The sequence below is a fragment of the Barbus barbus genome (genome assembly GCF_936440315.1).
Source record: "Barbus barbus genome assembly, chromosome: 45".
Lineage (NCBI taxonomy): Eukaryota > Metazoa > Chordata > Actinopteri > Cypriniformes > Cyprinidae > Barbus > Barbus barbus.
In genome coordinates, this window is record NC_136723.1 from 12,632,581 (window position 1) to 12,644,565 (window position 11,985).

Here is an 11,985-nt window from a genome sequence, read left to right on the forward strand (position 1 = left end):
TTCTACAGCCGGTACTTCAAGAAGGATGAGGGGTTGTGTCCAATTTTAGATCTGCGGCTATTGAACCGCTCAGTCATGCGTCTGAAGTTCAAAATGCTCACTGTGAAACAGGTCAAGTCTCAGATCAGGTCCGAAGACTGGTTTGTCACGACAGATCTAAAAGACACTTACTTCCATATATCCATCCTTCCCAGTCACAGGAAGTTCCTGAGGTTCGCTTTCAGGGGCAAAGCTTACCAATATCGGGTTCTTCCCTTCGGCCTAGCACTCTCGCCCCATACTTTCACGAAGTGTGCGGATGCTGCTCTGGCTCCTCTGCGACTCCAGGGCATCCGCATACTAAATTACATTGACGATTGGTTGATTTTAGCTTAATCAGAGCAGATGGCGGTTCGACATTGTCGTTCTCGCTCATATGAAGAAAAATTGGGGTTAAGACTAAACGCCAAGGAAAGTGTGCTTTCTCCGTTACAAAAGATGAAGCCCGTGCATTACTTTCAGTTACTTTCTTAATCCTGTGAAACTTTTTTGGCTGTTGACGTTAATAACGTGTTTTAATGTCGGCAATAATTTAACCCCCAACAACACATCTAATATTCTTTCATGAGTTTCCATGTTCCCTTACAAAAATTAGCCATGGTTTTACTACGAATAAAACCAAAAATCCTGTTTTTTGTTGCCATGGTAACCACAAATTAACCATGGTTTTATTATTTCAAATAATAGTTTACAAATAGGATAATGTTGTTTTATAAAAACAGACCTAAGCCAACAACAGCCTTTAAAATTACTTAAAATATGCATTATATAAAAACAATGAGGCAATAATGTTGGTTAATTCATAATTATATATGGTTTCATTGAATAAAATACATAATGTAATACAAAATAAACAATTTATGTACATTACATATTATTACAAATGCCTGTAAAGGGCGCCAAAGGCCTGGTAACTTCTGCTGTTACACACAGTACGATCAAATCCTTGTGTAATATTGACCAAACATTGACTAATTCAAATATCCACTTAATCTTTCATTTTTGGCCACCTTTTTGCGATAGAAATGCCTCTATAATTTCTTCAACAAAAACATGTTGACATCACAACCCTTACAAAAATGAACCATGGTTTCATCGTAGTAAAACTGCTTAACTCTCTTTTGCATGATTTCTGAATGCTTGAGAATATAAAATCAATCAAACAACTGTTAATAAAATCGTAGCCAGCCACAGTTAACGGTCTAGAGCTACAATTGTATTTGTAATTTGTAAATAATATAATTTAATTACAATGTATTTATTTATTTCTATTTTATTAAAGTTCTATTTTAACCGCTATATGTGTTTTTTTATTATTATTTTTACTTCCATAATATTTGACGGAGTGGGCACAACAATACAATTCTGCTTAGGGCCCCCATCTGGCAAGCAGCGGCCCTGAATATACTTGTAAGTGCATTCCGTATCTTTGATCCTGATTACCTAATAATATTATTACTAGTTTTCCTTGACTCAATTTTAAGTTTTAATGTTTGATTTTTAATTTATTAAGACAAAATAGTATAGAATTTTATGATCAGCTATAACATGAAAATAATTATCGGCTTATCTTCCCAAATTTTAATATAAATGCATTCCGTACTTTCAAGTACCCTGAAATATCATTACAGACCCATTTTCAGGTTTGTTTTTATTTTTTATTTATTCAGACAAAATAGTATATAATTTTATTATTGGCCATAACAGGACAGTAATTATTGTTCAGAATTTTGTGCTACTGTTTATTCCTATTGCTAATAAAACAGCTTAGCATTTTAATGTCAGCCATAATGTGAATATTATCAGTCAGAATTGTACTATCGGTGCATTGGTGCAAGTATTTTGATTACGTAGTGTCATTACTAGTTTTATTTTAAATGATTTAGACAAAGTAGCCTAGAATTTTAATATTGGCCATAACCTGAAAATAATTATTGACCCAAATTTTAATATTAGAGTGTCCCTAATTATGTATCCTGATTACGTAACGTCATTATAGCTTTCTGTGACTCCCAAGCCTGCACCTGAAGTAGGTCGAGATGTCTTTATTTGTTAAACTGAGGATTCACTCTCTCCCCACTGTGGTTTCCTGTCACGTCTCATTTAAGATGTAAAATAACAGTAAATTATATAATACCATAAGAAATACAAATACCAAAGATAGAAGTTAAATTGGTCAAGGGACTTTGGCCAATAATGTGCACAAACAATAACACACCTACTGCCTGTAGGGGCTTTAAAAGTTCACTAGATCTTGATATGCATGTGTGTGTGTGTGTGTGTGTGTGTGTGTGTGTGTGTGTGTGTGTGTAAACATGGCTGCAGCTTGTTACATAGATGCATTCTGACAGGAAATTGAGGAAAGACATGCTGACTGTCAACACTTACTGTCAACAGTACAAAATAAGGTCATAATTATCTGTTGAAGCGGTTTATTATGCTTTTAAAGAGTTTCAGGACCAACTCCATCACTCCATTATCAATCTACTCTAAACATAAGAGCATCTCTTCATTAGGTATCTTCTGCTGTTTACTTGTGGGGGAAAAAAACTACACCGCACAGCTTAAGCAAAACCAAGCTGTTGATTCAGTCAGACTAGACTAGAGATGTAAGGTGACGAAGATAAACCAGTTCCTGTCTCTCTGGTGGTGTAGCTCACTTCCTGTACTGCTGCTGCTCATGTTTGACTCTCTCTGTTAAGACTGTTGCTCTCACAGATATGGATTTTTTGATGACAGAGTCAACTTATAAACTTCTTATCTTTTTATGCATGATACGAGGTAAGAGGGGCTTGAATTTTTATTTAAACCTGCAAAGAAAATGTTTACTAGCTTTATACTGATTAGCCCTGCGGTTAGGGAGTCTATAATGAAACACTCATCTTTTTATTCTATTAATTTACTCATAAAATGCAGTCAGAATACATTTTATACATACAGTGATCTGACAGATAATCCTATGATGAGCATGTTTTTAATTTCTATTAAAATGAATGGAAGTCAAAAGCAACAGTGCAATGCTACTGTTCTGATTTCATATTAAGACAAAATCATCTTAAAAATGAATTGTTAAAATAAATCGTATCAAGTATGATCTTTTATTATTATTATTTATTAGAATAAAACAAATCTGTTTCATATATATATAATTCCTATATAATATATAACCTTTGTTTGCCAAATCAAAGTCTTGTGGTCCAATCAAGCAGAAACATCTTCAAAACATCTTGAAATTACCCTCATAACTGTCAATAAATCTCTAAAAATATCAGATAATGTGATCTTTTTCTCAAAGGGCAGGTTATTCAGGCTGTAAGATGTCAAGTGGAGCGACACTCTTAAATGTGATGATATTTATGGGTCAATGATAAATGACATTTGCAACAAAAATAAATAAATAAATAATAATAAATCAATAAGTACTTTTTTATCTAAAATATTTTGTTAACTATTTTAGCATTTTAAGTTTAAGATATGAACACTCATGCATTTAAGGTCTAATGAAAATACATAGCATTTACTTGATGGCAAATAAATAAATACATCCTTATAATAAATACTTTTGATTTTGAAAAAGATTTTTAAATTGTTTTCTAATTTTTATATAATTATTAAGATATGCAAACTCATATATGTTCAAGGTGTAAGGAATATATATTACTTTTTACTTGATGGTTATCTTTTCTTGACCTATCCAAAAAGGTACATAAAATGGCATATAATTATACTACAGATGGCACTGAGATTTCCTAATGTCAAACCTTGCACATCAGTAACATAATCTGACTATCACTTATGAAATTGGTTTATCAGGAACCCATGGAGTGGTTATATATTATAACGCATCCGCGACTGCTGTGGAGGGACAGAACATCAGCTTGCAGTGCATTGTGGGAAAGGAGCATAACATCAAAATTGTCCAGCTGGAATGGATTAAACAGCAAAAAGGAAATGAGAAGAACGATCAGAAGATTGTTGTGTTCCATCCTGGGTTTCTAATAAAATATTTTCAATCTGGTCCTCTTCTGGAGACAGTGGCCAGTTCAAAAACTGGGGAGCTGCAGGGCTCAATCCTGACTCTGCATAAAGTTACAGTGAATGACGGTGGAAACTACATTTGCGAAATTACTTCTTATCCTAATGGCTCGATTAAAAGAACCACTAAGCTGCAAGTGACAGGTAAACTGCTTACTGTTAACCTACATTCTCACATTCAACATTTAAAAGTGAATAAGCATCATCTGTCTGCTCATTTCAGAGCCTCCAGCATCAGTGAAGATGTCACATCCATATGAATTCATAAAAGAGGGAGATGAAGTGAAAATAACTTGTTCAGCGAGCCCTCCACCACTCCGTTATAAACTTGGAAGGTCAAAGGTGAGTCAGACGGAAACATACACATTTCTATGTGCCACAGTTTATACAACTATTCTGTTGATCTCATCATCTCATCAGGACAACATATTTCTGATGGAAAGCTCAAACGGAGAGTTCATTTTACCAAACGTCACCAGAAACGACAGCGATCTGTACATCTGTTTACCAGAATGGGACTCGTTAGTCCAAAATCAGCAAGGTCTCAACGCTACCGTGGAACTGACTGTGAATTGTGAGTGTTTGTACTGAGAATATAAATCAGTTGCACCTAAAAAGGTTTTTGAATGAATTTTTTTTTTTATCATTGTCTGTCGCATAAAAGCTCTTACAAATAAACAAATCCATATTAAATAATTCCTGCTTTTCCAAACAGTTCTTGATGGCATTAAGTGTAACAGAAGCAGCCCTTTAAACGTCAGCGCTGGAGAAGATGTGACGCTTTCTTGTATCGCAAAAGCATCACAGTACTTGCAGTATAAGTGGATGAGGGTAAGATTGTGAAATATTAAGGGATTGAAATGAAATATTAAAGCAGTATTGCTTAAAATAGTGCATTTGTAGTGTATTAACTGTCTCAGCTTGTCTAAAATTACAAACCCATGTGATGATTTTTAGGGTGACACAACACTGTCTCTCTCAGACACTTTGTCTCTGACCTCCGTAACATCTGACCAGTCAGGAACATACAAACTGACAGCTGTCTTTCCAGACAATCAACTGCAGACAGACATGGAGTTTACTATTCATGTGCTCTCAAAGCAAAGCGAAGGTAAGAAAAGGCTTTTTGTAATTGTGATCGCATGGCAATTTAAAATTCCTTTGAAAAAAATAAAATAAAAATAACAGCTTCTTATTAACTGTAAATAATAAACGATAAAGTCCCAGTTTGCCCAAAGCAATGCACACACAGCACAAACAATGGAAAAACTTAAGAATACCACTGAAGCCTTTGGGAATTAATTATATTTTTTGGAACAGAGGTTAATTAATAAATTTCCCTCTTTTGAAGCCTTCTGGGACTTATTGTGAAGGCTGTTGGGGTGTCTCTGTGAGTGCAGGTTAGGTTTTGCCTGGATTGGTGGAACTAAATGTCCCCATAAGGATAGTAAAACTTGAAATCATCTACCCTGTTACAAGCCAACGGTCCCCATGAGAAAAATGGCTAAATAAACAGGTTAAATAATCTTAATGAAAATAGAAAATCTGTAGAAAAACATGAATGTACTTGTAAATGATCTGCCAGGACATTATCTGTTAAAGACACGTCCACCCCAAAAAATTAATTCTGTCATTATTCACTCATCATCATATGACTCCTAGTCTGTATGACTTTCTTTCTTCTGTGGAACATGAAAGATGATATTGTAAAAAAGTCGCTTACCAACAGTATCTGTTCCCAGTGATTTCCTTTGTATGTTCAATGGAAGTCAATAGGAACCGAAACTACAGGGTGGATTGACATGAGGTTGAGTAAATGCATGGAGTTTAGATTTTTTGGTAGACTAACCCTTCAAGTTTACAGACATTTACCCCTAATAATTTAGTAATTTAAACACCTGTGAAAAACCAATACAGAAAGTTGGGCCCTATTTTACTAAATTTTCTTAGAGTGTGTGTGCATCATATACGGTACTTTTGATACACATTTGGATAAACCCACAGGTTGGTGAGCACTTTCTGTGCCATTTCAGACAGTGAATAGTATCGTTGTGCAAACTCATAACACAAACACTGTATCACTTCCATACAGTTTTTAAAGTCTAGTTTTACTGTAGTCTAATGCAATAATATACAGTAATATAATATAATATAATACAATAATCCTTTTTCCAAACCACTTGACCTGTGTAGGTTTGTATTATTATTGTAATATGTATAGCAGTATGTAAATGTAATATTTCTTAATATGCATTCTCTATTTCATTTTCCCTTCCGTGATGATTTCTGCTGAAGGAATGACAACTCCTTCCCCTGTAAGAACCACCAAACATCTGAGCAGCTTTACATCCAATGGGACCAGCTCATGGAGCACTGATACCACTGTGTCTACAACAGACTCTGGTCACTTCCTAGTCAGCACAGTGAAACCAAATGCCACTCTGACAACCTTACATCCCAATCACACCAGCCATCCGACTCCTCTCACTGGCAGCTCTTCTGCTCCACCTGTTGGCAATGCATCTACGTTACATGCAAGCACTGTAAAATCTACAGACAGTTTGAGCACAACTCCAGAACCTGCTACAAGAAGAGAAGGAGCCACCACTGATATAACACAGAAAAACATAATCAACACTGTTACAACACCAAAGGGTAAACCACACACAAATTACTCTTCTGAAAGACAACATTAAATCAAATCTTATCATACTCACTTTTTAATACACACTCTCGTGGAATATAATTTCAAAGAAAAAGTAGTATTTGCTCTGCTCCTGAAACAACTTTCAACTGATTTCAATCTGAAACAACTGATTGGCCCTTTCAAAAGACTGCTTTATAATGGTTTTAACAGTTCCTGGGTTTTATAATGTAGGTTCATTTTTAATTAACGTATTGAATTTTAATACTTGTGTGTGTATAATACAAAAAGAAGAATATTTAATTGATTCTAATTGACCTAGTTTGCCAAGTTCTGCATATTCACAACAAGCTATCAATAAAATAAAGTGAATTTTACAGAACCTTCTTATTATTAAATTATCTGCACTGTAAAACAAACGTTGTTTCAACTTAAAATAATTTGTTACCCCGTTGCCTAAATTGTTTTTAGTTTAGTCAACTAAAATATTCCAGTTGTCCCTTAAATGAGTAACTTAAAATTTCAAGTTGACTAAAGATTTTAAGTCAGCGGGGTAAGAAATAATTTTAAGTTGAAACAACTTTTTGAGACATTTTTTTTACAGTGTGTAGATTACATTTAATAATTACACTTTCATTAAAAAAAATTGATTTGTAAAAGATGAGTTTTTTTTTTTTCGTTAACAAGGATTTGACCAACAGGTGTTGGCAGTCGTTAGTTTTTTGAGGGCTTCAAAACTGTGAATCATTTTGCGAAGCAATGATTCAAAAGATTCAGAGTTTCAATTCAATTCAAATCAACTTATCTGTCATATATTAAGCTGTTACTGGAATATTACCTTTAAATAACATCACATTGTTTGATTTAAACTGTGATCTATGATTGATATCAGTGTTTGGTTCTCAAACAGACGTGCACATGACAGTATAAACAGGATATGAATTTGGGCCAAGATCTGGGCTAATTATAAAACAAGGCCTCTTATTATTGGTTCACTTGTCCATGCATATCTCTTGTTTTTCTTTCAGCATCAAAAAGCTCAGCATATATCGCTATCCCGATTGCGTTGCTGTTGCTCGTGTTGATTGTGCTTCTATACAGAAGATACCAGAACCAAAAAATGTGAGACACACCAAAATCAGCAGCACATCCTCGTCCTTTTACATAATCAAATCCTACACATTTCCAGTCCATTTATCTACATTTTACTTTTTCTTTTCAGAATGGATATGCCACCTCCATTCAAACCTCCCCCACCACCAGTGAAATACACATCAGTGAGGAACCATGATGTCCCTATGACTGATATTCTAGTGTGAATGTATCAAGCACTTGAGAACCCACAAACCATGGGCCACAAAAATGCTGACAGGAAGATTTCGCCCTAAAGGCCTCATCCAAAAATGAAAATTGTTTAATCAATTATATTTCATCAATACTTTGATGCTTTAAAAAGTTTATAAAGACTTTGTAAATCGATTAGAATCTAGTTGTTTAATTTAAAACGTCTTCTAAAGAGACATATTTAATTTTAAAGGTTGTATTAACATATAAAAACGTTGATTAACACCCATAGACCACATCAAATATATTTAAAAAATGTGATTTTAAGATGAAAGGAATTCTTGTGGGTTTAGAATTTTCACATTTGGGTGAATTACCTCTTTAAAGTTTTATTTTGTCATGTTTTTGGTTAACATGAGATACTTGTTTTTATGTGATTTTCTCTGTAGTTCCGAATAGGTTGTACATAAAATCCCTTACTCTTGTAAATCATTTTGTTTTGTTTTTTTGGTAAGTTTTAAAAATAATTTTCAAAAATGTGATTGAATTTTGGTTTACAAACATTGCTAGGCTTTACAAACGTTAAATAAATTACAAATATATCACTTAGAAATAACTGAAATAACAGAACTACTTACTCCGTGTGTTTCCCTGAAGATAATTGCAAACATTTGAACGTTCCTCAACCAATCAGGTTCAAGCATTCAACAGCTTTGTAGTATAAGTTATATTATTTCCATGGTTTTGCCACGAAAGTACTTGTTATCATGTATGGAAAGCACATACTTTTCCTTATCCCGCTCTCGCTCCCTCTCCCGTACAAACGCACACACATACAAACCAGGCACACACTCACACACACAGAAACATACATGCGCACAGAAAAGTTTTGTCTGTGCTGCACTGACAATTTTATTGGTAAATGATTTAGATTAAAAACTTAAAAGCTACATGACATTTATGACTAGCGAGATAATGACACTGTTCTTGAAGCAGATTCATTTACAGTTTTGCTAGTAGAGACTGCTGCCAACTACTTTGCGTTGTGAATTATTTTCTAATAATTAAACGGCGCATTGTCAATTATTCGTAACTTATTTCTGCGATGCATATGTGGAGATTCTGTACGAGGGCTGCCAGTATCAAATGGAAATGACAGAAATTACATGTTTCATTTCAGGAATGTTCACTCCATTCTATTCTGGGTAAAAATAGGAGAAATAACACTTATCTCTGCAGAAATTCTAGGTAAACATATAATAATCCATATAATAATCCAACAAATAAACATATAATAATAAATGTAATAAACAATTTGCTCCAGTGTACAGAGGTGAACTTTTTCTTTTCTTCACAGTGGATACATAAAAGGCTCATATTTCATATTAAAGGCATGGATCCCGTTTTTGATCTTGCCTAGCTCCTGGCAAAAATTAAGAAATTACCGTCAAAGATTGTTTTTATCATAATAGTGTAATATTTTATGATAAACGTCAGACCTTTCTAATGATTTAAAGTTATAGGGTGCCTGCATGCAATTTTTCACCTAAGTGGTGGAGGGCTCGCTGAACAAGTTATTTTCACTTCATCTCCCTCTTTTATGAATTCATATGGATGTGGCATCTTCACTGATGATTTGAATTTTTTTTTTTTATCATTGTCTGTCGCATAAAAGCTCTTACAAATAAACAAATCCATATTAAATAATTCCTGCTTTTCCAAACAGTTCTTGATGGCATTAAGTGTAACAGAAGCAGCCCTTTAAACGTCAGCGCTGGTGAAGATGCGGCACTTTCTTGTATCGCAAAATCATCACAGTACTTGCAGTATAAGTGGATGAGGGTAAGATTGTGAAATATTAAAGAGACTTGCTTTAAATAAATCACTTGTAGTGTAATAACTCTCAGCTTGTCTAAAATTACAAACCCATGTGATGATTTTTAGGGTGACACAACACTGTCTCTCTCAGACACTTTGTCTCTGACCTCCGTAACATCTGATCAGTCAGGAACATACAAACTGACAGCTGTCTTTCCAGACAATCAACTGCAGACAGACATGGAGTTTACTATTCATGTGCTCTCAAAGCAAAGCGAAGGTAAGGAACAGCTTTTTTGTAATTGTGATCGCATGGCAATTTAAAATTCCTTTGAAAAAATACAAAAATAACAGCTGTGAATAATGAACAATAAAGTCACAGTTTGCCCAAACCAAAACACACACAGCACAAACAATAGAAAAACATAAAAATGTCAAAAAATTCTAACCAAATGCCATTTTGACCACCCTACAACCATGCCTCTTTCCTCAATGACAGCTCTTCTTCTCTACTTCTTATACAGTTAAACTGTGCACAATTCCAAATCCAGCTACCGGAGGAAAAAGAGATACCTCTGTTATAACAAAGAAAAACATCACCACCACTGTTACAACATCAAAAGGTACAACACACACACACTTGTCTGGCTTGTTATCCTTGTGGGGACTTTCCATAGGCGTAATGGTATTCGGTTACACTTTATTTTGATAGTCCACTTTGTAACTTTGTAACACTCAGAGTAGAGGGTAGGTTTAGATTTAGTAGAATAGGTTGACATATACTTGCAAAGTTTCTCATAGTCAGTATGTTGTATGCTGTGGACCCATAAAAATAAAGTGTTAGACATTATTAATTAAGCAGACAGTCTACTAATACTCTAATGACTGCTAGTTGACATGTAGTTACAAAGTTAATACTGTTAGTAGAATGTCTAAAGTGGACTTTGGAAATAAAGTGTTACCTGGTACAAACTATATTCTATTTGCCCTACACCTACCTCTCACATGAAACTTTCTGTATTTTTACATTCTCAAAAAAAATCTAAATGTTGTTTTTTTTCTCCATGGGAACCTCAATTTAGGTCCCAACAGTGACATGAGTCTGTCTTTTAACTGTCTTTTGCAGTTGAAACAGATTACTTTTTGCTTGATGTACACCAATGTGACCAGCAGGTGTCGCCAGTTCGTAGTGTTTCAAATTATTCAATGATTCAGTATATAAAAAAAGCTTTGTTCCCCCATTACGATGACTGCTTTTGCTGATGTTTATTGTTACAGGTAATTGCTGCTTTCTTAAATGCATTAAAACTGGTAAAAACTGAAATGGTATGGCAGTAATAGAAAAAAAACGAGATTGTTTTTGGATATCTTTAGGATGCATCAAGCATCTCGGTGCTGGAGATCAGGTTCACCCTAAATGCTCTATAGGCGTCCTCAACTTTGGCCCACGAGATCCACTTTCCTGTAGAGATTAGCTAAAACCTGGATTAAACACAGCTACCTGCAATTTTAAATCTGAAGACCTTCATTAGCTTGTTCAGGTGTGTTTGATTAGGGTTGGAGCTGGAAAGTGGATCTCTTATGGTCATATTTTATGCTGATTTAAACAAATTTAACACACATGATAAAGTGATGTGATGTCATGCTGTTTGGTTTAAAGTGTGTGATCAATGATTGATATCAGTTTGTTGTTCTCAAACAGACATGCACATGACAGTATAAAAAGGGTATGAATTTGGGCCAAGATCTGAGCTCATTATAAAACCAGACCTATTATTGGTAGACTTTTCCATGCTTATCTCTTGTTTTTCTTTTTTAACCTCTAAAATCTCAGTATATATTGCTGTCCCGATTGTGTTGCTGTTGCTCGTGCTGATTGTGCTTTTATACAGAAGACACCAGAACCAAAAAAAGTGGTTCATAATCTTTTACATAATCACATCATACACATTTCCAGTCCATTTATTTACATTTTACTTTTTCTTTTGAGAATAGATATGTCACCTCCCCCAGTGAAATACACTTGAGGAACCATGATGTCCATGATGACTGATATTCTAGTGTGAATGCATCATGCTCTTGCACAAACCGTGGGCCACAAACATGCTGACAGGAGGATTTCTCCCTAAAGGCCTCATCCAAAAATGAAAATTGCTTCATGAATT

The 11,985-nt window shown here is 34.5% G+C and overlaps 1 protein-coding gene across 2 annotated transcripts; it reads left to right on the plus strand.

The window, feature by feature from the left end:
* The first annotated feature begins 2,637 nt into the window (after positions 1-2,637).
* Positions 2,638-8,621, plus strand: LOC306863705 (nectin-4-like). Of its 2 annotated transcripts, XM_079407212.1 has the most exons (9): positions 2,638-2,820; positions 3,853-4,218; positions 4,298-4,416; positions 4,495-4,648; positions 4,790-4,905; positions 5,032-5,185; positions 6,370-6,729; positions 7,747-7,840; positions 7,941-8,621. In XM_079407212.1, the coding sequence occupies exons 1-9, from the start codon at positions 2,760-2,762 to the stop codon at positions 8,035-8,037; spliced, it is 1,521 nt and encodes a 506-aa protein (XP_079263338.1). In that variant the 5' UTR covers positions 2,638-2,759; the 3' UTR covers positions 8,038-8,621. The 2 variants fall into 2 exon arrangements, with proteins under 2 accessions (XP_079263338.1, XP_079263337.1); XM_079407211.1 differs by having other exon boundaries at positions 2,686-2,820; positions 4,298-4,648; positions 7,941-8,489.
* Positions 8,622-11,985: the final 3,364 nt, after the last annotated feature.

Bases quoted from the DNA above. Each gene is read 5' to 3' on its own strand.
- LOC306863705 (XM_079407211.1), top strand. From the start codon at position 2,760: ATGGATTTTTTGATGACAGAGTCAACTTATAAACTTCTTATCTTTTTA. The intron at 4,906-5,031 runs GTAAGATTGTGA...GATGATTTTTAG, and splicing joins TGCAGTATAAGTGGATGAGG to GGTGACACAACACTGTCTCT. The intron at 6,730-7,746 runs GTAAACCACACA...TTTTTCTTTCAG, and splicing joins CACTGTTACAACACCAAAGG to CATCAAAAAGCTCAGCATAT.